This window comes from Triturus cristatus, chromosome 6, assembly GCF_964204655.1.
Source record: "Triturus cristatus chromosome 6, aTriCri1.1, whole genome shotgun sequence".
Classification (NCBI taxonomy): Eukaryota; Metazoa; Chordata; class Amphibia; order Caudata; family Salamandridae; genus Triturus; species Triturus cristatus.
Genome location: NC_140589.1, coordinates 1,620,014,489 through 1,620,041,626, shown reverse-complemented (window position 1 = coordinate 1,620,041,626; position 27,138 = coordinate 1,620,014,489). Strand labels below are relative to the sequence as shown.

Genomic DNA, 27,138 nt, shown 5'->3' with positions numbered 1-27,138 from the left:
AAATGTGAACAGGTCCACAAGGTACCGTCCTATTCGAAGTGTTGACCTCCTCTGCAATATAATAATATTCTATAAGGAGTAGGTGTATGAACCCCAAATGTGTCCACACGTGTGTATTAAAAACTGTTGAATATAACACTTTTATACTTTCTTAATCTATTAATAGTCCTGAAAGAGTACCAATAGAGTGAGTGTTAGCGGTAATCAGATGCGTGAGGGGCATGTGAGAGAGTCTGTGAGTGAGGGTGTAATATGCACACCTCTATACTTGTCACAATCTACCAAAGGCCCATTGGACACACTGACAAATGGGAAGACACTACACACCATGGAATATGTCTCCTTTAAATCAAATATGTGTTTTTTATAATCACTGCAAAAAAGCGAACGTGTTGTAAACACAGGAAAACAAGGTTTTTGCTCATTTTCAGGGTTAAGCAGCTCACTAATCATTGCTAGGCATAGATGTGTAAGCATTTGGGAAACACAGAGAAAACACGATTGAAGTCCACACAAATAAGCACTGAAAAAGGAAAGGCCATTACTCTGAGAATTCTTGGTGGGCATGGCTCAAGGAGTGGTATCTGTTTATGCCACTTCCTGATTTCAGAGTTTCTAGAATTTGCAGATCTCATAGATGCGCTTAAGTCTGAGATGGCCTAATGATGGCGTACGCCTGACATTGTGACTGTGTTGACATTTTGAGGTGATAACCTAGGTAATAGCTACATTTACTGGTTTCAGCTGATCAGTGGGGCTGAACACTGGCTAGCAGACAAAGCAAAGAGGCTAATATGGTGCGTTCTGTGTTTTTTATGTCGTCCAGACTTTCAAGCACGCACTATAAATTATATCCCTTTTTCACCTTTTTATTTACAGCGGAACAACATGTGAAAGTCCCCCGTGAATAGTTTGTAATTTAATGTTTACTTTTTATTGTTTTACTTTGTGTGCACCTTTACTGGGTACATCTCTGTGATCCCAGCTTTTTATTTGTGAGCTTTCGTTCTGATTTTAAAGCTCAGGAACATTTTTCAAGCAAAAACCCTAAAGCCTGAATTCTTCATTAACGTCCTGTGATGAGATCTGTATTGCATTACTATCTTATTAGCCATATGCACTAGCATCTCTTTATTGTCAAAGAAATACTCAAGACAATTATTGCTACATACTTGCATTCTTGTGCATTTTAACAATGGTCTAGTTTTTATAGGTTTATTATTATGACCTATTGAAAACTATACTACATTTTTTGAACCCTGATTTGCCAAACCTAAAACCTTTGACCTTACACTGGCTACAGTTAACACATCTGAACTTCACTAGCTCAAAGTGTTGTGTGACCAAGAGATAATTCTCCCCTTTCCAGCTGCCACTGGTAGAAACATGGGCTAATTAGATTGTGATGCTGACTCTTGGCCGATGCTAGGATATTTTGTGCCCTAGCCAATTGGTGATCTTATCACCTTGCTGCTCAGAAGAGTAGGTCTGCTTTTTTGTTTGTCTCCACCATCTCTGAAGAGACCTGTGTTGCGCCTTAGTATTGCAGTGCACTAGAACATTGCCTGAGCCTGTGCTATTCTTGCTGGTGTCATCTATGTGTTGTGGATCTGTTTTCCCAACCCTAGGTCGCTCTTAATACAACCTGTTTTAGTAGTGATTTGCCAAAATCAAAATGGTCCCTGAAAGTAGAACAATTAGCGGTCCTAAGACATTTTTGTTTATGGAGCTTTACATTTCTAATACATTCGTTTTTTGTTTACACAACTTCCTATTGCTTAAGCCTTGTTGCCACTGATCCGTTTGTATGTCTTTTTGTTTTTCCAGCACCCAAAGAAAATGAAGAGCGAGTGTTCAGGGAGCGCATGCGGCCCAGGAAGCGGCAGGGCGCAGTGCGTCGCCGGGTCCATCAGGTTAACGGGCACAAGTTCATGGCCACCTACCTTAGACAACCAACCTACTGTTCACACTGCAGAGACTTCATATGGTAATATGAACACTTCCGCTTTGGCACAGTGTAAAATATCATCTATCTTTACAATAAGGTCCTGCTTTGCCATAGTATTAAAATGCATTTTTGTCACTATAAAATATGTGGATATTGAATTATTGGTCTTTGCATTTATGTTGCCATGCTTTAGAACGTGACTACATTATACATATGAAAGTGCTTGGGTATGTTCTGAAATTACTGTTTGTCCTCAGAATTTATATATTACATTTTTATCTCCTTATTTTTATACTCTGGGCAAACCCAGTAATATAAGTGAGAAATGTGGCTTTTAAACTCTGGCTCCTGGCCCGGTGTTCCTACCATCACAATAGACAATCTGATCCCTGTATCCTTATAACCAATCCTGTCTTGATGAAAGCGTCATATTGCACAAAATGCAGAAACATGTCAACTCATATAATAAGCAGGTCCTGAAAGTCAGTCCTCCCTGTCTTATTTTAACCTTGAAGACGAGGTTGAGGGGATGTCACAAACAAAACTGATAACAGAGTAGTAGACCATCACGACACACAATTTGAATTTACTAAGGATTCCAGAATACACTTACACATAAATGCGTATCTTCCTCACTACAAAGCGTACAAAATACTCTATTTATCAATAGGGCCTCTCCAATATGCTTATAGTGCCACATAGAGAGCCTAATGGTGAAGTAGAGGTGTGTGTCCTCCGTTTGAGAATAATGATCCCTGAGTGTACACAATGTGATTTCAATTGTGTTACTAAGTTGGCTATATTTTGTGTTGCAAACTTTATTCTAAACAGCCAAAGGTTACTCATTGCTCTAATATAGATGCCTGTGCTTTACCTTTATTTTTGATTGCATAGAACTCACCAGGGTTCCTAATGATGCAGCGCTAGGCACATTGTGCAGAACAGTTTTAGTACATTTCAGGAGACTTCTTTTTTGCCATATGCGACTGCTATTATGTCTGCTTTTTTCAGCATTCTCTTACACAAAAAAACAGATTTTGGTCTTTTCTTTTAAACCCTCAATGATTTTAACGTGGCTGACCCGAGGGAAGCTTACTATTTTTGTCTAATGTTTTTATGATAAAATCATAGCCTTTACAATTTCCAATTCATTTAAATGTCATTGTTTTAATGAAATTCGTATTGAAATTGTATGTCACTAGAAGGATTTAATATGAAACATCAATGCATATTCTACTGTGTATCTTAAAATTCAAGTTTAGAAAGGCAGGGATGTGGTATGAAGCATTGTACAAAATGTAGCATTATTATCACTGTGTTTAAGTGTAGGACATTAAAGCACAGACTTGCAGCAAAGCAATAGGCCACTGTATAAGATATGGGAATAAATTATCATTGCTACATAAGAGGAGTCAATGGTTAGCAGAATTGTGGGACAGGAGCCTGCTCCTAAGTAGATGCCACCAGACTGAAGGAGTTGAACCCTGAAGGAGCATTACAGGACACTGAGTGAAAAGCCATGTCCCAAGTTTTGCCTGTGGACAATGAACAAAGAGAAGTTTTGGGTCGGTCCCATTCTGTCATAGCTTTAAGATATTGTCATTCGCGTCTCAGATCAGGCTAGAGAGTATTTAGTCGCGTTTTCATGCTATTGGGTATATTGCTCTGCCTGCTAGGGAATACTTCCTTAGAAGGTCGCTGTTATCAGGAGCAGCACGATGGAGGGACGGATTATTTGCTGAATGGAGAAGCCATTTTGAAAGGACACCTTCTCTGACTAAAAACAACACATTCCACATGACACCCAAATGCCTACTTAAAGTATGATATACAAAAGTATGTAAACTCACTATAATATTTGTAAAATGCTATTTGTCAAAAAGATTTTTTTTCGTGTGAAAGAACGCCTTATAAAAAATATTTTGAAACGTCATTTCAGTCACAAATAACCTTACGCTTACTGAAATGTGTATACCTACTTATTGCTTATTGAGATGATACGTCAACTAAGAGTTTTTTTTAATGTGACTTGTGTTGCTTTTTGTGGGGAGAGCTGACTTTTCAGTATGGTTTCCCTGACCCATGAATAACATACTTCTCCTTACTGTATTTTGGAGCTTGCCAGTTTCTGCTACCAGGGCAGAAATATTGTTCTTTGGTGTGTAGCCTCAGATTGCTCCTTGAGTGGTCGAGCGCAACAGCAGGGCTTGGTGTATTGCTCTGAGTGGGAGGTGGTGATGACTGGCATCTCTCTCCATTCTTTGATGATCAATCCTCCTGAACTGTACGACCATAACAGAGTCAGGCAGGGGATTGACTTTGCTCTGCTGAATGGAAACCAGAAAGTGGCCATGTTGGAATGTATGGCTGATTTCAATACACTTGAGATCAAGGCACATGTCATTGGTCACACAGTGCGCTGCTACTGAATGCAACCCTAATAATGCATACCAATTTTTAAACAACATTTTGGTTTGAATGAATGCTGTATGCAGAGGGCTGAAATGCCGCCAGCTGCAGCAGAGGTGTTTCCTTGCGTTGCCCCTCCAGTTTACACTCCTGAAGTCGCCTAGTTGCGAACACCTTGCACACCACTCACCAATCATGCTGCCTGGAAGTACCTATTTGTCAGATGAGAGTGGGGAGTGGGAGACAGCACTAACGCAAGGAGGAAGTGAGGTAGGCTGTAAGTGGTGGGAGGAGACTGTCATATTGCAACCACTCCAACATGCAGCCGTGAGTTTCCTGTTCACTATTACCGCCAACATCAGGCCTGTTCAGATACAGGATGCTTATCTGTGGCCTGATGTCCATGCATGATGGATACTGAATCAAATATAAAAACTGTGGAAAATAGGAGGATGCATAGCCTTAAATCTCGCTGAGAAACAATCCTTCAAAAGCATACTGGTGCATAGACCTCCTGGTCCGACAACAGAATTCCCTTCCTTCTTTTTTGATGCAGGTTCTGATTGTCTGCTGAAAACGGACAAACTAATTCTTCTGGGAGCTATTAACCCGTTGCATGCTCATGACAAGCTCAGCTCGTCATGAGTCACAGTGGAGCTGCGCTCATGACGAGCTGAGCTTGTCATAACGGCCGTGGCCCGCCCACAGGCGATTAATTCCCCGCCTGTGCGGGAGAATTAATCAGTGGGCGTAGTCGTGACGAGCTCAGCTCGTCATGAGCACAGCTCCACTGTGAGTCATGACGAGCAGAGCTCGTCATAAGCACAGCGCCGCCGCCGCCGCCGCCCCCCCCCGCGCCGCGGAGGAATTACCCCCGCAGGGAAGGGGTTAATCTACATGTAGATAATCTGATGTGAAAGATAGCAAAATGTTTTTGCAGTTCTTGAACATACATAGGTTAGCCTCATGACCTACTCTTGAAGCTAAACATCTAGTACTTAGGGCCTTATTATGAGCTGTACTCATGGTGGCGGTCCACCCACCACCACACTGTGGGCCTGCCCGCAGTATTACGATGGGGGCGGTTGGACCGCCACAGGACAGCTGCGAAGGCCAGGGATCCAGTATCCTGCGGCTATCTCGCATTGGTCAGGAGCAGTAATATGCTGATGCTGCTGCTGCGGCACCGCCAGCATATTCTGAGTTTCCTGTCCACCACCCATTTCATGGTGGTGAGCCCGTCATGAAAAGGGTGGCGGAGAGGCAAGCGTGCCACTCCTGGGGCTGGGGGTGCATGCATGGGCACATGTTGTGCCCTCTTGGAATTGCATCCCTGTTCCTGTATGCCTGCCACACCGTGCAAAAACGTTCTGCAGGTGCTGTCACAGCGGTGGGCTGCATGTTAGGCTCTCCTATGAGCCTAACAGCCCACTGCTGTGAGACCGCTGCAGCACCTCGCACCCCAGCTTTGGCAGTCCTCCAGGGGATGCTGTGGCGGTGCCACTGGAGGACCACCAAAGTCGTAACAAGGCCCTTAGTTCCCAACCATGCATTAGTTTTAAAGAGAGTGTACATTTAATCTGTACGGATCATCATCTGATCACTGTTGATATTCATATGAATTTCAGGTCTTATGGGAAGGCCCCGAAGCAGATGAAGCTCCACAGAGTGGAGATCTTTTCTGCGGTGCTTAATATGTAAAATAAAAAAGGAGACCACTGCAGTTTGCAGCACACATTTCCATGGCCATGCTGACAATGATAGTAACAACACAACTGCTAGCTATCACACTCCTACTAGTGTGACGATCCAGACTATTCCAGCCATCAAAGCTATACGAGTGGCTTGGGCGGCAGGTAATAGTCATTTTTAATGTATATTGAATTGATATTTTAACTGTTTTGTGCTCCTCTCTAAATTATCTAGACAGCGCCACCTTGTGTCAGAATATCACAAATGCCGGTGTTGACAATTAAGTGCCTGTGCTGAGCACCGGAAACCACTGCCTCAAATTAAGCACTGCTTCTCTGTCAAGTTCAATCTCTGCTCTGAATTCCGGTAACCCTACCACTAATTCATGTTGGCATTCGAGAAGTTGAGTATCGCAGCCCCCTGTAAACAACACGCTAACCAGGCACTTTAAGACCTAAGTTTGGTCGATCTTATACTCATTCACTTCAAAATTGTGCCGAACTCTAGAAACGATTGCTTACAAATCATGCTCATAGTGATGAACTGGAGCGGATTATTATCCTTACTTACGAAATGCGAACTCAATTGTATAAGGCTGCTGGTTGTCTGGTGTCCAATAGTACACCATATGGCGGTCCCAAATGCAGCAGTTAGGTTTGCACCTTAAATATCTGAGGTCTTGTAGTGTATTCACAATGATTGTATTGTGATTTATTTGCTTCACAAGACTCTGCCTATGACTGGGTTTTATTTCAACTATGACTCGAAAGTATGCAATTGTAAAATGCGATTGTGGTCTGAGACGTAGCAGTTTTGATAGCACGTTACACACTCTACACACTTTTGGGGCATCAGTAATTTCTTACGACGCCTGTACGTGGACATGCATGTTTTAAATGGTTTGAGATTAGTTTATTTTAGACATATGAATTGTAAGTGTAAGAGATGTAGTTATTTTTGGCAATTTTGACAGCACTTTACACACTCTATGAACTTTCGGGGAATAAACATTTTCATGTAGCCTGTGTCGTGATATGCATGTTTTAAACTCAATTAAACAAGTTATATTTTAGATCCATGAATTGTAAGTGTTTTTGTGTATATTTTAATGTGTATTCAAATAATTGTGTGCTAGTGGCAGAATATTAAATCGCGTCAATCTCATCTTTTCACTGATAGATATGATAGAAATTGCACCACATTGTTTTTATTGTGTGACTGTACTGTATTTTGTAATGGTTTTTATTAACCACACACATGAATTACATTGAATTGAATGGAACAAACTAAACGTCGCAGAGTGGGGAACATCTCTGTCAAGCTCGGTCTCTGCTCTGAGTCCCAGTGACCCTACTACTAATTCACAAATGTTAGATTAGATCAGGGATTACAAACTCAATTAATGACTTCACTTCACTTCAACGAATAACACCTAAAAGATCTCGGCCTTCAGAACCAAGGATCAATTCAGACCTAAAGATCATGAAACAGGAGAGCAAGAAAGCAGGAAGAATATGGAAGGAGACATTATCAAGTTGCTGAAATGTTCCTTTTTAGAAACAATTGCAAGTGCATAATCGGCTGATAAAAATCACAAAGGATAATTTCTTGCAAAATACAACCTTAGGGCTTCCAATCCCACCAGAGAGGCTTTTAAACTCTAAAGTCTGGAATGTCTTTCTGCAGACAGTAACTTAATGAGTCCATCGCAAGATTTATGCAAGGACTTATCACAGTTTTTCACAAGAAAATATCTGACTTAGTAGATACATTTTCCCACCTTACAAGAGTCTGTTGATGGGACAAATGCACCAGAACTCGAGGCATGGTGAGCTACAGTTATAGAAGTAACGACAGAAGAAGTGCACAAGGTCTTTGCGACCATGACACCTTCCGCTCTAACTGAGGTCTCTCCAGTCCATCACCTCAAAAAGGTGATAGATGCTCTTATGCTGCTGGTAACCAGGCTATGCAATACCTCTGTACTTCCAGGCTGCTTACCGCAAGCCTGGAAATTGCCCATGGTTGCACCTCTGTTAAAATAACCTTCACTAGACCCCAGGGTGTTAACAAACTGCCTGCAAATTTCCCTTTTACCAACGTACTAAAATGCTGGTGCACTAGCAACCGAGAGAGTTCATGGTGCATAACTAACAATGTTTTTCATGTAAATCAATCTCAGTTTCTAAAAGATTTCAGTACAGAAACAGTCCTAACCAAGGTGATGGATGAGATAAGACCAATCAGAGATAAGAGTGTCATGTGTGCCCTGCTCTATCAGTGGCATTTGTTACCGCCTCACACTGTCCTGCTCAGGCGATTAAAACTAGTCTGTGTGGCATGGCCAGTTCTCCACTGGTTAGCCTCATTCCTCCAGGATTGGTCCTAAAAGGTGAGACTCGCAGATTACTGAGCCTCTCTCAAGGCCGCCGTCACTACTGGGGTGCCACAGGGATTGGTATTTAACCCCTGCCTCTTCAGCTTGTACATAGCCTCTCTGGCAACATTGATTCAACCTTTTGATGTCTCTTTTGACATATGTTGATGACACCCAGCTAATGATTAGGCTAGATGAAGATCCCGAGAAGGGGGCTTTGAACCTCAGAAATTTCCTTTGGGAAATAGCCAGATGGAGGTATTCCAACTCACTCTCCGTCAATACACGCAAAACGGACGTGATTATGATTGGACCTGATACAGCGTGGTCAGTCAAATGGTGGCCAGAGAAAGGTAGGAGCACTGCCAACCCTTGTAACCCATGTCAGAAACTTGGGGATCATTTTATTTTTTGGGGGTGAGTTTTATGTAGCGCGAATTAGACCCGAAGGTATCAGAGCGCTTTACTGCAGCTGCATGATAGACGGACTCATTAAGTTTTTGTTAGGCAAGGCGAGATTAAGTGATTTGAATCACAGGCAGTTGAGCGTCCCTGCCGTGGCTCGAACTCGGTGCCTCAGCTTCGAGGTCGACCGCTCTAGCCGTTAGGCCACATTATTAATAAAGATCTTAACATGGTGACAAATGTTAAAAGGTTTTCGGCTGCTCTATGTACTAAGAAAAATCCAACCAGAGAAGAAAGACCCCAAAATCAGCCCTCCAGAAATAAATGACATTGGCTGCCAATCTTTAAAATATGTCTTTTTAAAGCCCTCTGTCTCTACCATAAAACTATAACAGGTGAAATGTAAATTTTTACGGTACTCTCCAGCCAGAGAACTTAGATCCAAGCATATCGCGTTTATCATTCAGCCACGATTCTCAAAAGTAAGGCAGCGTGGCGGCCAGGTTGCAGTAGCGACTGCAAAAATTTGGAATGCTCTGCCACTAAACATTAGATTACAACACAACTTCAGTTTAGGAAAAAGGTCAAAACCTTTCTGTTTGCATATATACTGTCATTTATTGTTCTTTATTCCTCTTTTATGAGCTGTTCCTCTTAGGGGGGCTCAGAAAGGCTGGTCTCTGTCCTTTTATTTAGCAGGTGGTCACTCAGGAAGTAGCTGTTTGCGCTCTAATAAATGGCTTAATCAAGTGAAGTTTGATCAATGAGGCTGAAGCCGTGGGATCTTCACAACCCTCATACAGCTCAATATGTACTGCACTGTGAGCACTAGGGGTGTGTGACGAAGATCTCAGTGGCGCCTCACAGTGCGCGGCGCAGGATGTGCGCCAGGATGATCCCGCCAACAGTGCTGCGGGACGAGCCATCATTGCATGACTTCGTCCATCCTGGAGAGTAGCCAGCCCATTGGGACTTCATGGGGGCAGCACCTGGCACATCGGTGGGATGGACTGAGGGTGTCGCTGGGAGCATGGCACCTTTAGGCGAGCAGCCTTTTTTCATTCTGGGCACTATGCTCAATATGTACCTCAAGGCTCAGTAAGAGAAAGCCAAGCTTTAATGTACTAACACATGCAAACAACATTTGAGTATACCTGTGTTTGCGTGCTTTAGCATAATAAAGCCAGACCTTTTGACTTTGCCAATGCTTGTTCATATAAGTGGGCTGCATTTTGTCAAAAGACAAAAGGTATATACTTTATAGTTTTCTTATTCTTCCTTCACTTTTTTCTGCCTTGTTTTTTTCTGAACACTCCCTTTCAAAGAGCCTGATTTAAAGTTTGGCAAAAGGGTTACACCGACACTACTGTGACAGATATCCCGTCCACCCGTACGAGTGCTTTGTTTCCTTTGGCTCTTGTATTAATGTGGAAGGTACATTCATCACACTTGTGGTAGAGTACCCCGTGTAAACTGAAAGTGTGTGAGATTCAAGTATCTTCCTAAGCGGTGGCGCATCTTTCTGCAAATGTTGTCCTGCACGTTTCAAGGCTTCTGATGGAGATGGAAATGGGTACAGATGTTTCAAGACAATCTGGCCTGAATGTTAAGCTTCCTAATGAGCAGTCTGACACTCCTCACAGGAGGTGTCCATCCCCAGGTGCCCCGAGGCTTATTAATGTGCCGACTGGCTTCGCACGTCCGCTAAAACTGCTGGTTTCTTCAATAAATCACATTAGCAAGTGAGGGACGAGAACTCTCCTTGAGCTGAGTGTCGGTGTTACTTTAGTGTCTGCTACAGATGGTATTAGGCAGCTAGTGGATGCATGGCAGGGCATAGCTCTGATCCTGTTGGATTTGTCCGTGGCCGTTGGCACCATCTCCCCATCTTTGCTGACCGAACACCAATGGGAATTGAATATCAAAGACAGGGCTTTGAAACTACTGTCCTTCTTCCTTAAGGATAGATCCCAAAGGGTGATGGTGAACCACTTCCAGACTGACCTATTTTTCTTGCCACGTGAGGTGCCGCAGGGTTCCTCTTTGAACCCTACGCTTTTTAACCTTTGCATCTCCCCACTTGCCAGGATCATATGTTCCTTTGGGCTGCAAGCAGTCTCCTATGCTGAAGACACATAGATCATCGTGTCAATTTCTAAAGATACCGCGGCTAACTTTAACTATTGTATGACAGCAGTAGCAGAGTGGATGGAAACAAACTCCCTGAAGCTTAATGGGGAGAAGACTGAGGTGTTCTTTAGAACGGAAGTCTCTGTCTGGAATAATAACTGGTGGCATGAAAACTAGGTAATCTACCCGTTCCAACAGATAAGGCCAAGAATCTACGGCTGATCCGGGACAGCAAGATCTCACTGGACCAGTAGGCCAACCACAACTCGTCAACTTGTTTCTGCCTCATTAGAATGCTGTAGAAAATCTTTCCTTTCATCCCCCTCTTGGCATGGAAACAAGTAGCCCTGGCATTGCTCATCTCAAGTATTCACTATTGTAATGCACTTTATTTAGGTACCAACAACAGCACCCAAGCCAAACTGCAGTTAGTGCAGAATGCGCTGGCTAGGCTTACTTTGGATGTTCCAAAATGGTATTCTGTGTCCAAGGGATTACATGATCTGCACTGGCTCCCAATAAAAAATGGCATTATGTTCAAGGACCTTTGCATAGTGCACAAGGCCCTTTGCCAGGTCAGTCTGGATGGAATCCATGCAATGGTTCACTGATATATCCCTGGAAGAAATCTTTGCTCAGCTTACTTCAATTTGGTGACAATGCGTAGAGTTGAGAGGAAGAGATGGGGAGGCAGAGCTTTCTCTGTGGCGGCAGCAGGACTGTGGAACTTGCTTCCTCATCATCTGACCTATATAAAAATGCACTGTCCCTTCAGAAAAACCTTAAAGACCTGTCTTTTCACTCTATAGGTAGATCTCTCAGCTAGTTTTGCAATTCTGCTAGACTGCTTTCTGGCTGAATTGGATTCACAAGACTATAGTGCCTTGACACCTACGGGCATTTGCTGCACTCTATAATTCCTGCTCAAATCACTTAGATTGTACTCTGTCATCACATCAGCAACTCTTAGTCTCACTGCGTCACTCTAGCCCATGGCACTGGATCACTAATACTAAGTATGATTTGTATTAATTATTCTTCTAATTGTTTGGAAGGATCACAAAACTGGTCTATTGCTTTGATACATTTTGTTGTTGTAATAATAATTAATGGTCATAGAAGCCTGCCAGTCTCTTCAGCTCGGCTCTACCGCTCCCTGCTCCCTGAAATAGAGCTACCACCTTCAAAACCTGTCAGCCTCTTCACTCCGAACTACGGGTACTGTCAGGCGTTTTAGAAGGTGATCCAATTATGGTGAATAGATAATGGGACTATATAGCCTCCTGACATGGACACAGGTCCAATAGAATGATTGATCATCCTTTCTCACTAGCAGATATTTGATTTGCTACAGCTAGAGGCCGGTACTGGATACTGCACCAGATACTACTGAGCGGGTGGGACTTGCGTACTAGGCTCACCTGCTTGGTCTGGAATAAGCCTCTTATTAAAAGGACTACTGTTAACTCCTAGTGCTGTCCTACTAGGGTCTTCCCAAACTCAAAGTGAAACGTCGGGACAATGAATGCTTCCAGCTCGTTGGCAGTGAAGCGCCTACCTATGCAAGTGTTGTGACTGGGTGGTGGTATAGTGACGTCATACAGGTGTGCTGACACTACTTCCAATATAGGTGACAGTTACTTTGTCTTTATCATGATGATACACAAACATGTGGACATCTATGTCCACGTTTGTGCGTGTTTCCGACTACTATTCCCTGTTAGAGCTAAGTTTTCCACCGTAACCCTTGAGTTATCTGGGAAATTAGAATGTACAGTTTGTACTGATTTGTTTCTCTCTCAGTCAATGGTGATTATCATATTGGCGTTTTGGAACTTTGGCTTCTTATATATTTCTCTTTGAACCCCTTTGTACTCTATTGGACAACTTCTGTGTCTTTTGCGTTGATTTCTTATATCATTGTGTATGGGGGAATGGAACTGTTGTTTCAATTCACATGAACGTTTGGCAGTACTCATATATTTCACAGCATGCTATTACATCACCCAGGTAATTTTAAATCGTAGGGCTCACTATTTTGGCCCTCACACTGGAGAGATTTGTCTGGTGTGATCCATTTTCATTGTACAACACTAATCCATGTATTCACTTGCATAACAAAGAACCAGGTTTTGAGTTGCTCATTTGTGGTGTGGTACATTCACTCATTTTCTGGTGTGTGGTTCATTTTTCCCGGTGTATGTCATCTGTACTTGCTCATTTTTCCTTGTCTATGTGCTTTTTTGTGAGTCAGTGAGTGCCATCTGTGTGCATGAAGAGAAGGATCTGCATACAGTACTGAACAGAAAAGGAATGAGGGAATTCATTTCTATTTTATTTTTTAGTTGACATTGCATTATTACTTATATAGTACAATTCATACCCCTTGCAAAGCCTAAAGCGCTTTCAAATTGTTGAGTAAGTATCTACTCTGAGTGTATAATGTATGTAGCACTTTTCTATCAAATGACTGAAACAATCCTATTTTCATCGAGTTCCTGAGTGCCATTTGACTGCATTGTTAAAAGCGTATTGTTTGCAATTATAACAATTTAGGGACATTTTGTGGAAAGCATGTGATCTGTAGGTGGGTAGAAAGGTAGAGTTAGGTGAACGGCATATGGGAATAAGGGCTAGATTACGTGTTTGACGGTCCATAGGTCCACCAAACCCACCAAGGTGCAGCAGTAACCACCGCACCTGTGATCCAACTGCCGAATTAAAACTTTGGTTGTCAGCCCACCATGGGACTGCCGCAACTGCCAGGCATCTGCAATCCCTGGCTGTGGCGCAGCAGTGGGAGGCCGCAATATGCTTGGTGGGGCTGCTGCGGCCCCACCAAGCATATTACGTGTTTCCTCACTGACAGCAGTTTCATGGTGGTGTTCACGCCATGAAACTGCTGGCGGTGAGGAAATGTAGGTGGCCCTACAAGGTCCCCTGGTGCCTCAGACCATGGGGATGCATGCAGGGGGGCACAGGTTCTGAATTCAAGATATTTATTGATTGGCCTTATTTTCTTAACGTTTTTCAAATGTTTTGATGAGAATGGGTTGCCATCTGTCTAAGATCTTCTGAAAGACAGGATGGTTAGCATTAATGTAACTCTTGATCTAAGGTTTTGCTATTGTCTGTAGATCACAAATTTTGTTTCTAAAAGCATTGGTTCAGTACAGGGATGTAACATTTTAGAAAGTTGCTAGTTGTCCAAGGAACAGGATGCTCCAGAAATGGCCAGACTTGTCCTGTAAAAATCCACTTCTCTCGTTTGGTGCCATACCGTTGGGAAACACATTATGGCAACATTCTCATTAAATCCGAGCTCTAATGCGATTGAGCAATTTTGTTAGGGCTCATATTATATAATGGTTTGAAATCTAGTAAGGCTCTGATTTTGCCACATTTCCACAGATCTACATACAGGGATTAAGTCGGCTGGAGTTGATAGACCCAGTTTTGGCATGCCATGTGTGTCTGTGCACACCCTCAAACTAACATATTAAGGGTATTTACCAACAAAGCTCCAATCTCTTCTCCCACCGGAAAGGGATGGAAATGCACTCCTGAAAGGGACAGGAGTAAACAGTTTCCAGGGTGAGAAAAATGGGGGTGTGGTGAAAGTGAATTTGCAGTTGCTCTGCAGATTTTCACGAGTGTATGTGTACATATATATATATTGCATGTATGTACATTAAATTTCTGCAATGTAATGCTTAAAATAAAATTAATCAATTCCTTGAAGAATTACCTCTTTGGTGGTACCGTGTCCTCCTGTCCGTGACAAGGTGGATGCTGTGCGAGGGCTTTCCAACCGCTGCAGAAAGGAACAGATATATATATATTCTGCTCCAAAGGTTGTCCACCAGGTGAGTAGCACACGATCAGCAGCTTTATTTATGATAGGCAGGGACGAGGATCCGCTTGTAGAAGCCGCTCCGTAATGGAATTGCCTGACGCGTTTCGAAGCTCCGTATGCTTCTCTTCAGAGGCTTGAACGGAGACGGTGTGTGCAAACGCTGAACCCACTTTGCCATTTTCATATTGCACACCCACCAATGGGAAGCTCAAATACGGAGCAGCTTCTACAAGCGGATTCTCGTCCCTGCCTATCATAAATAAAGCTGCTGATCGAGTGCTACTCACCAGGTGAACCACCTTTGGAGCAGAATGTAATACGCGGTCGTCCTGCCACAGAGTGTGCACCACCCCGTAATGTTATGGGGGCTACCCGACATGGTAACTATCATGTTGGTAATGTGGGCCAGCAGTGGCAAACAGGATTGAGGACGAGTCCACTTGCAGGGTCCATACAGGACAAGATTTGTGTGCTATCCGGACCACATTTCCCACAATGCACAGTCTCATTTGAGCTTCCCATTTGTGGGTGTGCAATATGAAAATGGCGAAGTGGGTTCAGCGTTTGCACACACCGTCTCCGTTCAAGCCTCTGAAGAGAAGCATATGGAGCTTCGAAACACGTCAGGCAATTCCAATACGGAGCAGCTTCTACAAGCGGATTCTCGTCCCTGCCTATCATATATAAAGCTGCTGATCGAGTGCTACTCACCAGGTGGACAACCTTTGGAGCAGAATATATATATATATATATATATATATATATATAAATATATATATATATATATATATATATATATATTACCTACTGGCGATAGCCAGTAGGTAGTTATAGTTAGGACCACGTTTCCATAGGAAAACCTCAACATTCTATTTTGAATAACTTTGGCGCCGGTCGACGAATCCTCGCGAATTTCTCAAAATAGGTGGGGCGCTACGCTCCGCTCCTACCCTGAAAGTCTCGGGGGGATTCGTCAAGCGGGGGCTGAGATAAAAGGGGGGTCCCAAAACGCGTTTTTCCCATGCATTTTTCCATAGGACCTTTAGAACGAGCTACAGCCCGAATGGCTGAACAGAATTACTCAAAATTTGGCAGAGAGGTAGTCCCTAGGTCAAGGAAGTGCCTTTTGTAGGTTTGGTGTAAATCTGTTCAGTAGATTCTGAGAAAATAGCCTTTAAATCAATATATATATCTGAGCCAGCTTACGGTACGCTTACCGTACGCTTACGGTAAGCGTACGGTGGCGTGCGCGAGCGCGATTCTGATTGGCTCTTAGATCTTAGTAAACATTCGAATCGGCCGAAACCAGGAAGCGGCGGCCGCCATTTTGTCTCTCGCACTGAGAGAGATTTTTAAAATCGGAAGCCCAAAAACATGTAAAGGGGCTGTTTTGACAACTCCCTCCCACATAGTCATGTTGAGGGAGTCCCCAAACATCCCCCAAGTGCAAAAACGGTTTTATTTTTTTTTCGGCAATTTCGCGGGGTACGCTTACCGTACGCTTACGGTAAGCGTACGGTAAAAAAATAAAAATAAAAAAAAAACTATCCACACTTACCCCACCCCCTGTGCTTTTGGTGGCCGAAGGCCACCAAATGTGCTGGGCTTATTACAATGGAAAAAAACACTATCCACACTTACCCCACCCCCTGTGCTTTTGGTGGCCGTAGGCCACCAAATGTACAGGGCTTATTATAAGGGAAAAAAACTTAGCATTTAAAAAACCGTACTAATTCACTGAAAAAACCATAGGTTTCACACACGTTATAGTTAGGAATTAGCATTTAAAAAACCTTGCAAATTCACTGAAAAAACCATAGGTTTCACACATGTTATAGTTAGTGGAAATTTTACTGATAAAAAACCAATGAAATTGCCCCGTTATAGTTAGCGCAGGCAACTATAACTCACGCGACCGCAATCCTCTGCTGATGACATATGTGTCTTTATGAAAAAAAAATATTTGTAATATATGTATAGCTAAAAATGTATGGAAGAAGACATGGGCAAATAAGTGTCTAAATACAGTATTAGCATCAGCAGAGGATTGTGGTCGCGTGAGTTATAGTTGCCTGCGCTAACTATAACGGGGCAATTTCATTGGTTTTTTATCAGTAAAATTTCCACTAACTATAACATGTGTGAAACCTATGGTTTTTTCAGTGAATATATATATATATATATATATATATATAAAAATATATAAATATATATATATATATATAAATATAAATATATATATATATATTTTTTTTTTCACTTAGTCACCATTATTATTCCTGTTTTTAAATATCAGCACACATCAAACACGTTTCACTAAATGATACCTCAAAGAAATTCAAATTTGCATATTATTTTAGCAATACATGTTTGTCAAGTTGCACATACTTTCGTGCTCATTATATCTGGTAGACAAACAATGCTTTGATGATATGCATGGTTTGGCACATAATCAAGTATCAAGTCTCAAACTGTTAAATTTTGTAAACATGTACACATTGAAACCACTGTCACTAATGTAATCTGGTCTCTCAGCTCACTGTTTTCCCTTTGCACACTCATCCTACTAGTTCAGGCTTTGCATTAATAAATCATATATACAGTCCTCTTTATAGATCCATACTGTCGTATGTGGTTGCATCTGTTCAGGCTAAGAGCTTGTCTGACGGTGGCATTCTTGACTCATTGGACTTTGTTGACTGAGTGTTTCGAATGCCCAATCCTGAGTCCATTGCAATAATATAGTCTTAACAATCCTAAAGCTGCTGAGGCTTTTACACTGTAGAGGTATCCCAGGAAAGGAAATATCCACCATAGTGTTCTTCTGATGAAGGTATTTTTTGGGGACATTGTTGACCTGACTTACGAGCAGCAGTTTGTAGTCCATGATTACCGTGATGCCCATATTCTTAACTTCTGTTGAAGTGACATGAGGAGATCTGGTGTTCCTGAGGTCGTCCTAGATAGAGATCAGTGCTGATTAAGTGTCTCTTTTCAATCTGAATCCTGCCTGTTGGTCAGAGAGTTCTTTTTTCTCGGCTAATTTTAAAATATTGACTAATGCTGTTTTTTCAGTAAGTTTGCCCAGAGATGGTCTATTCAAAATAGGTCTGTAATTTGTTTGGTCCTCCATGTCCTATCCGTGTTTCTTCAAGATTGGCTTAATTCATGACATTTTTAGTTCAATATTCCTGATGACAGCGATTTGTTAATGATCACTATGGCCACAGCAATAGTTATGATTATGTTATGGAAGATCAGGGTTAGGGCTCCAGTCAGTTAGAGAGCCTGCAATGCTGATTAACATAATTAGTGTTAGAAATGGGGATTACTTGTTGGCAGTGGCTTGCACCCTGTCTAAGTAGGAACCCTTATTCTAGGCAGGATAAGGAGACCACAGAGCTAAGATCACCCCTGCTCACCCCCTGGGTAGCTTGGCATGAGCAGTCAGGCTCACCTCAGAGGCAATGTGTAAAGCATTTGTATATAAACACACAGCAACACAGTGAAAACACTACAAAAGGACCCCACATCAGTTTAGAAACATAACCAATATTTATCTGAATAAAACAAGATCAAAACAACAAAAATCCAAGATATCACTTTTAAAAGGTTTAAAATAGTTCAGTCAATAGGAAACTATGGATGCGTCACTTTTATCACTAAGTTCCTGGAACTTGTCAAAATCAAAGACGAAAGCAGGCCCAGGGGAGGTGAGGAGCTGGAAAAGCAAAGCGAACCATCAATTCCTTACTCCCAGGGGAGGTGATGCATCAATTCCTTACTGCTGGGGGAGGTGATGCATCTATTTCTTACTGCGAGGGGAGGTGATGCGTCGATCACCAGACACATGGCCACGGTTCATTACTGTGGGCCCCGTTGATGAAGAACTTGGTGCGCAGATGCAATGTGTCCAAAATCTGGAAGCGCTGGATCAATTCGGTGGCGCTGAAACAGGCGCTGCGTGGTAGGTGATGCCTCAATTTCTTCAGCCGCACAACAGGGCGGGAGTCGGATTGGGTGCCACATACTCGGTGACACAGTGCTCAGGACTTGGGCTTCAGCGATCTTTCAACCACACAGCAGGCGCTGCACCAATTCTTCAGCCACATCACGGGATGCGTTGGTTTTTCAGTCTCACAGCAGTACTGCATCAGGGTAAACAGGCGCTGTAAGTCGTGGATATCATGGATTTTCGGGCTTCTTTGTAGCAACAGCCACCTCCAAGGTACCAGTACTGGAATTGGCACCACTTGACTGGTCAGAACTCTCAGCATAGGAGTTAAGGGACTGCAAAAGAAGTCTTTGATGGCCCTGAGACTTCTTAACAGGAGGCAAGCACACACAAGCCCTTGGAGAACCTTGGCAAGCAGAATGTAGAAAGCAAAGTCCAGTCCTTTTACTGCCCAATACAGAACCAGCAAGCAACCGGCCAACGAAGCAAAGTACGCAGCAAAGTGGTAGTTCCTCCTGACAGCTTCTCCAGCTCTTCTTCTTGGCAGAATGTCCTCTTAGTTCAGAAGTGTTCTGAAGTTTGGTGTCACAGCTCCAGTACTTAAACAAGCTTCTTCCTTTGAAGTAGGCAAACTTCAAAGGAAAGTCTTTGTAATACACAAGCCCCTACCTTTCCCTAACCAGGCTCCAGACATACTACGGGGGTGGACAGCTTTGTGTGAGGACAGGCACAGCCCTATTCAGGTGTCAGTCACACTTTCTCCCACCACTCTAGCTCAGGCAGACCCATCAGCCTGGTGATGGGCCATCAGGATATGCAGGGCACACCTCAGCTCCCTTTGTGTCACTGTCTCAAGTGAATTCACAAACAGCCCAACTATCACCCTACCTCAGACGTGGATTCCACAGGCAGGCAGAGGCGCAGAATGGGAAAGCAAGAAAATGCTCACTTTCTAAAAGTATCTTCTATAAAGTGACAACATATGACACCACAAAATAATTAAATCAAAACTTACACAATTCATTCAGAAAATAAATTACAGGTTGTAAGGTAGTAAAAAGTATATATAAAATATTGATTGTCGTAAAAATAAATATCATGATTCACCTATATACATGTAATTTTTTTTAATTCGGCAAGCTGATTATAACTGACCACTTTTAAAGAAAATATTAATTTGCTTAAAGTTGAGACACTTCAAGATGGCTGACGTTAAAAGTCTTGTTAGGACCGAAATACATAAACATATACCCATCCGATCCTGCAAATGGCTTCCAACATTTATGGATTTTAGGTATCAAGTGACTATATATCAATCGAGTAAACATTGTTTGTTCTTTGGATTGTTTTGGTAGTGGCCCCCTTACACCATTAAAACCGAAATATATATTCATGAATACCGTCAGTAAGAACATAAGCTCTTATTGCACTCTGGTTTGAGATATAATAATGTCTAGTTTGCTTAAAGTTTAGACACTTCAAGATGGCCGACATTAAAAGTCTTGTCAGGACCGTGATGTATAAATACACACATTTCCAGTTCCACATATTGCTTCCAATGTTTGTGGAATGCTAAGCGGGACCGTCTGACAAATGCTACGGCTAGAATGTGTAGTAAGTTTCTATCTTCGCTTTTTTCTCTATTTTAACTTGCTGGCACATGCATCAAGTTAGGATTTTGTGAGTCCTTAATAGAGAATATTAAGGATTCGCAATTAAGGATTCGCAAAATCCTATGCATGTAGGAATCGCTATAATAATAGCGATTCCTACTCATTCCTTATTTGCGACTCGCAACTTGCGAGTCGCAAATAAGGAATAGCTTCCCATTCATTCCTATGGGCCTACAGACCCATAGGAATGAATAGGAAATTGCAAGCGCAATTTGCGAGTACCAATATGTACTTGCAAATTGTGCATGCAATTTCAGGGTGCAAGGGTGTCAAAAGGACACCCTGTTGCACCCCTGGAATTGACCTCTGCACATATGTTGCGCACACACATGCCCTAAGGACATGTGTGTGCGTAACATGAAGCTTTGAAAAATGCACAAAAGTGCTTTTTTCAAAGGTTTTGCAAATTACCATGAAGTTCAACTTCATGGTAATTTGCGCACCCTATTAGCGAAATCGCAATTTATTTTTACTTTAATGCATTGCATTTAAGGAATCTCAATTTGGGATTCCTTAAATGCAATCGCAATTTAAGTACTCGCAATTTAGAGATTACTTAAATTGTGATTTTTGCATTTGGGATGGTGCATGCCAAATGCAAAAATACCGGTCGCAAAGGAGCAGATTCTGAGAATCTGCCCATTTGCGACCGGTTTTTCTTTTGATGCATGTGCCTGTTAGTGACTTTGGTCGTACTGATTCTTAAGCACCTAATAAATAGCACTGTAATGCCTATTGTGAATACACGCATTCTCACATTTTTTCGAGCGTCACTTCCACTTTGAATTGTTTCTTGTTCACCAAACTTGGCTGAGTAACGGTTTTAGGATTTTAGGTCCGAAAAGACCTCATATGTATTTTTGTCAATACACCATAATTATCGAGATAATTTCTCCTTTACAGTAAGTAATTGTGGTGTTATGATTATACTCATGTTTGTTGGTTCTTCAACTATGTTGATAGCAACTTTACGGTCCTACATAAGATACAAGATATCTCTTTGACTTGTAAAAATCCTTGTAAAAATCTATATTATATATTCAGCATTTCACTTATATGCTGAATTTTCAAAAATTACTTAGTATAGGTGAGCCATGACGTTTATTTTTACTAAATGCCTAGACAAGACAATAGATGCATAAAATCAATATTTTATATATATATTTTTACTATCTCACAACCTGTAATTTATTTTCTGAATAGTATAAGTTTCCATTTAATTATTTTGTGGTGTCATATGTTGTCACTTTATAGATGATACATTGAGTTTTTTAACAAAACATTTTTTGAATGAATCCCTTGTAGGCATATTTACCTGTTTAACTTTATCACCCAAGCCCACAATTGTATATTGGTTTGCCCAAGGTCATTGATACACTTTCTAAAAGTGGCATTTTCAAACATGCTATTTAAAAACCAACTTCACTAAAAGATGTATTTTTAAGTTGTGAGTTCAGGGACTCCAAACTCCAAATCTCTATTTCTTTCCAATTGGAAGTTACACGTGTAAGGGGTTACAAGGCAGCTCCAATGATAACCTTTGGGAGAGAGAGTCCTTGCAATAGCGAAAAACGAAATTGACAGTATTTCACTGTTAGGACATGTAAAACACATCAGCACATGTCCTACCGTTTAAATACACTGCACCCTGCCCTTGGGGCTACCTTGGGCCTACATTAGGGGTGCCTTGCATGTAGTAAGGGGGAAGGTTTGGGCTAGGCAAGCGGGTGCACTTGCAGATCGCCATGGCAGTTCAAAACTGCACACACAGACACTGCAGTGGCAGGTCTGAGACATGTTTGCAGGGCAACTCACGTCGGTGGCACATTCAGCGCTGCAAGTCCAATAGTAGCATTTGATTTACAGGCCTTGGGCACACACAGCACACTTAACAAGGGACCTATCAGTAAATCAAATATGCCAAGAAGGGATAAACCAATCACCAATACATTTTGGCAGAGAGCACTTGCACTTTAGCAATGATCAGCAGTGGTAAAGTGCCCAGACTTCTAAAACGTGGAAAAACTAAATGCAGCACACAGTCAAAAACAGGAGGTCAGAAGCAAAAAGTTAGGAAAAAAACACACCAAAAATGCAGGCATTACAATTAGGTAATTTGCTTTTTAATTTATATTTGCAATGTATTTTGATGTCCTGATGTTTTAATGGTTGCTTAGTATATTCTGCATTGTCTCTGTAATATGTTTTTTTCATCATAGTCATGTTTTCTTCTCCACGGTCTTTCGATCAAGCTGATTTTCCTTTTTGTGTGTTAATATCTGAATTGAGCCAATCTGCATTCTGTTTTGGTTGCCTTTGTCCTGGTGCTTTAGTAGAAGCTACTATACCTCGATAAACAACTGGTGGCATTGGTTAACAGGCATCTGAGGGTTCTAAGTAGCCAAGAATTGTTCCTAGTATGTGTTGATGTTGAAGGACTTCCATGGTCTGTTAATTAAGATGTTATGTTGAGTTGCGGTTGTTTAAAATTGCCTGTTGTAGACCAATTATTTCTTCTTTATTGAAGTCTTTTCCTGGCAAATCTAAAACCAGAGTATTAAATATGACTCTCCATGTCATGTGTGTCTACATGTTTCTTGCCTCTCATGTGCCCTAACTTAGTCAATGACAATTCTTCAGGGATTTCAGCTCCATATTTTTAACTTTTCCTAACAACCTAGTTTGATTAAAGTCAGGTTGTGTGTATGTATAAATTGGCATTAGTCTTCGTACTTCTCGCATCTGTCTTGTGCTGCCACTAGATTAGGTATATTACCAAACAAACATACTTGTTCCCAGGGGCATTGGCAGGCATAACTCACTTGAGTACCCTAAGTTACTCTGTTGTGCTTATGTGATGATCGGTTACCATCATGTTTTCTGCCATCGGATGAAGAGAGTTATCGCCACTAGTTTTAATAACACAAGCTTCACCCAGCCTGAACAACATGCAATCCCACACAAGTTACACACTTACTCCAGGCAAGGTATCCATCCTACTATCTTAAAAAAAAAAAACCTTCAAAGAAGGTTGAGTCCATCCTAGTCAACGTGAGCCCACTATGGTGAGAAGCAAAAACCCTGTGTTAAAGCATGCTGCCTAAGTGGGGTTGAGTTCTTTTAATTACAAGCCCCTTAAAAGCAAAACCCTTGAGACCTGTGTTACAAGCAACAAAACCCCAAATGGACAGATATAATACACCACCTTCCGTGTACATGAAATACGGACCTTACAAAATTGGTCAACCACATCTCAAGAAAGCGCCAAGTGTCTGCTGTACATCTTTTTACTGCAATGCACTTGTATTGTTTTACAATGGAATGGGCTCACTGCTACCCCTCCAGTTTTATTTATCAATTCGTAAAAGTATTTCTGAACAACTTAATGTGTTTAGAAATGTATTTGGTATACGGAAGGATGTGTTGTAGGCTTCCCTTCCAAATACTGAATGGGTATGTTATATTTCAGATTTTCATCCAAAAACTGGTCGCAAAACTTTGATAGTTTACTAGCACCTCAAAAGAGAGGGTATCCCTTTTGACAAAGACGCTCCTTTCCTTTTGTGAATGTAAAAAACGTTTAAGGTGACAATGGTCCATGGAACCGCACATTCTGTTAAACTTTTTTAAAAAAAATTTAAAGAAGTTTTTTTTTTTTTTTTTTCAACGCAAACCCATTTCCTTTAGGAAAACAGACTGCAGTGAAAAAAGCATTGCTTGATTTATAAGCAAGCACAGACATGGTGGTCTTTTGACCCCAGCAAGCCACCATCCCTGTCATGGCAGCAAAACTTAGTGGGTCGCAAGTTGCAACCTTCCTCATTAATATTCATTAGGTAGGTTGAGTTGCAACCCATTATGATTTGATATTTTGGAAACCAACCTGTTAGCACGTAGGTTCTCAAAATACTCCACTGGTTACAAATTGCAACCAGTGTTTAGCGCATCTGGTCCTAAATCATTTCTTGCCATCCAGAGCTCTTCCACTGGCCATCTGGCTGTTTGAACCTCATGTACCTCTTGGACAACTATCAGCCAAGTTCCATAATCCTTTTCTTTACCACTCCTAACCTGTTGCCCTTGGTCGCCACCCATATCCTAAATGGATGAATCCCATATAACTTAGCATTCTTTTTATAGCATTCTGCCCACTGGATTTCAAATACTTCATCAGCACTCCCATAATGTGGCTTCCTGTTAATGGTCTCCTCTTCATCTTTGCGTCTCTTATCAGCTATCCCTCTGTTGCAGTTTCAGGATTCACCCTTTTGTCTCCTTATTTACTCAGCTCCTCGAATATCCCTTTGTTCAACCTTAAGACTAGGTTTCCCCACTGTACATTTTCTGCCCACTCCTTTGCTGTCCATTATGCATACCAGATTGACTACCAAACTGCCCCGAAAAAACATAACTATGAACACTGTTTGAAAAGTCGTTCCGATGTGTATTCATGTATGGTATCTGGTCTCAAAATATTGTTATTATGATCACTTTCCTGAACCTATCCCTTTTCAAATTTTTTAAAATAGCCTTCCAGGGGTCTCCCCTCAGGCCATCGGCTAAAATCCATAAAAGTATTTTCCACAAAAATGACCAGCGAAGGAGCCAGTTTCCTTCCAATAAAACTGACGTTATCCCCGTCCCGGTACCCTCTGTGGCGCCGCTCTTCATAAACTGTAGACGTCCATCCTCCTTTGGCCTAATGATCCTCCGCTGGCTGGAGCCTCATCTGTCATTCAGATGTCTTCGGCTACTTGTGTTGCACAAATCACTGCACCCAACACTCGAAACATCAATCACTAAAACTAGATAAAACATCAGGTAATGCTCTTGTCTACATCTGTGTGATATTTAGTCTGAAGAGTGTGTTTAATCTCAGACACAGCATTACCATCATCCATAATACATTTGGTACTTTGTGGTGTTCGTCGTCTTTTTAGTCACTATGTTAAGCACTGTTCCTCTAAAGTTGGGAATGACCTGCTTCCAAAGGCAGTGTTCAGGTCCTCCTACGCCTTGTCTTCTTCTGAGGTGCAGGAGAAAGGCCTTCACCACTGCACCCTCCGCCTGCTCACCGAGGTCACCTTAATAGTATGTAAGAAAAGGTGGATCCAGGCAATGGTGCAAGTAGAGTGGCCACCGCATCCGATCAGGGGCTCTGTTTCCATTCCAGGACGTCTCACCTACAAATCATTGCTACCAGGTATGTTAGTCTATTTAGTTCAGTGGAAGCACCCCTAGATTGCAACTAACTCCCAGAATGCGTTAGGTTGTCCCACGAAACACCAAGAGTGGAAATATGACCTATGGTGTCCCGAAAGAGGTGGCCACACTGGTGCCAATCGCATTCGACTCCGCCTGCCGTCAGACCTTCACGGATGTACATTCAAGAAGTTTTAATGGGGGTTTGAACAGTGTCTTGGTGAGCCCCTAATGGACTTCAATACTCATTGCAAAGGTTTGGCCCTCCTCACTAGCCATGAAAGATGCATAGGAGTGGTATTTTAGTAGTTCTGCACAGGTGCACAACGTCCACAGGGCTAACCTACCCCATCCCTCACCATTGTCTTGGATGGCGTCTTCTGTTTAAAGGACAGAATGCTGCAATCCAGGCTGGTGCTAGGGGTAGGGTCCCTACAAATACACATCCACATATGACTAGCCTGCTCACTATTTAAAGGGTGAGTGACACAGGAAGAGATAGTTCACTTGCGTGAGGATGAAGAAAATCTTAAGAGGAAGATAACTGTTCCAACCTAGATGACCAAACAGGATTTGGAGTCGGGTGGTAAATGCCTGATATTCAGCTGCACAGTATGAGTGCAGACAAACAAGAGGAGACTTTGGAAAGGGCGAAAGATAGTTATTTTTGTTCTTTGCGTAAGATCCCTCTCTCAGCTGTCAAGGAGCAGGGGGAAATCGTGTTTGCTGACTGAAGAAGAATGTTTTATTGTTCAAGTTAATCAAAACCACAACAATACACTTTTTAATAAATTAAAAAACTGCAGTAAAACTTATTTTATATATAAATCCTAAAAAAGGTCATAACAATCTTTTGTTTGACAATTATCAGCTCTCAACTCTATATAAGATATCATAAATCAATTAATTAATCTCTTAATAATATACTAAGGTTTTCAAAAGTTCATGATTGACGGCTAATTAGACCCAAGCATTAATTAACACATAATCGACTGTACGAGAGAGAATTCTTTTCCAGATGACCTTGCACTGCTCTCCATTATTTAGAATACAAAATTCTGGCTCACGACCAATCAGTCTTGTTTGATTTTAAGGTTCAATACTCAAGATTCATTTTTTAGTACATCCGCGTGTGCAGAGAGGAACTTTATTAGTTGACAGTTCAGTGAGATGTCTGTTGGATCCAAGCTTGCTATAATTGCGGATCTGCATGTCCTTATACCTCTGGTGTTCATTGCATGTTTCAAAAAGTGGCTCGTGCTTATGACAGTTTAGGGCAAATGCAGACTAGATGTATGAAGTCCTCTTTGCTGCTCCCGCATTGTATGCATTCTTTCGGCCCCTTGTGGACCCATGTCAGCTGATCTGCGATGGAAGGGAGTTTGCCTAGGCGCAGGGCCATTAGTTGTAACTTTCGATAGGCCGAGAATGTGATGTTTAGGTACGAAGCTGGGGTAAGTGACTTATAATTGGTAATTACCATCCAAGCGT

General features: G+C 41.9%; 1 protein-coding gene across 2 annotated transcripts in view; it reads left to right on the top strand.

The window, feature by feature from the left end:
- PRKCE (protein kinase C epsilon) overlaps positions 1 to 27,138 on the top strand; it is a 1,182,017-nt gene that overhangs the window by 615,115 nt on the left and 539,764 nt on the right. For both annotated transcript variants that reach the window (XM_085612767.1, XM_085612766.1), the window contains one exon: positions 1,828 to 1,987. In XM_085612767.1, coding sequence (XP_085468893.1) covers positions 1,828 to 1,987 — 160 coding nt within the window. The remainder of the gene's footprint in view (positions 1 to 1,827; positions 1,988 to 27,138) is intronic.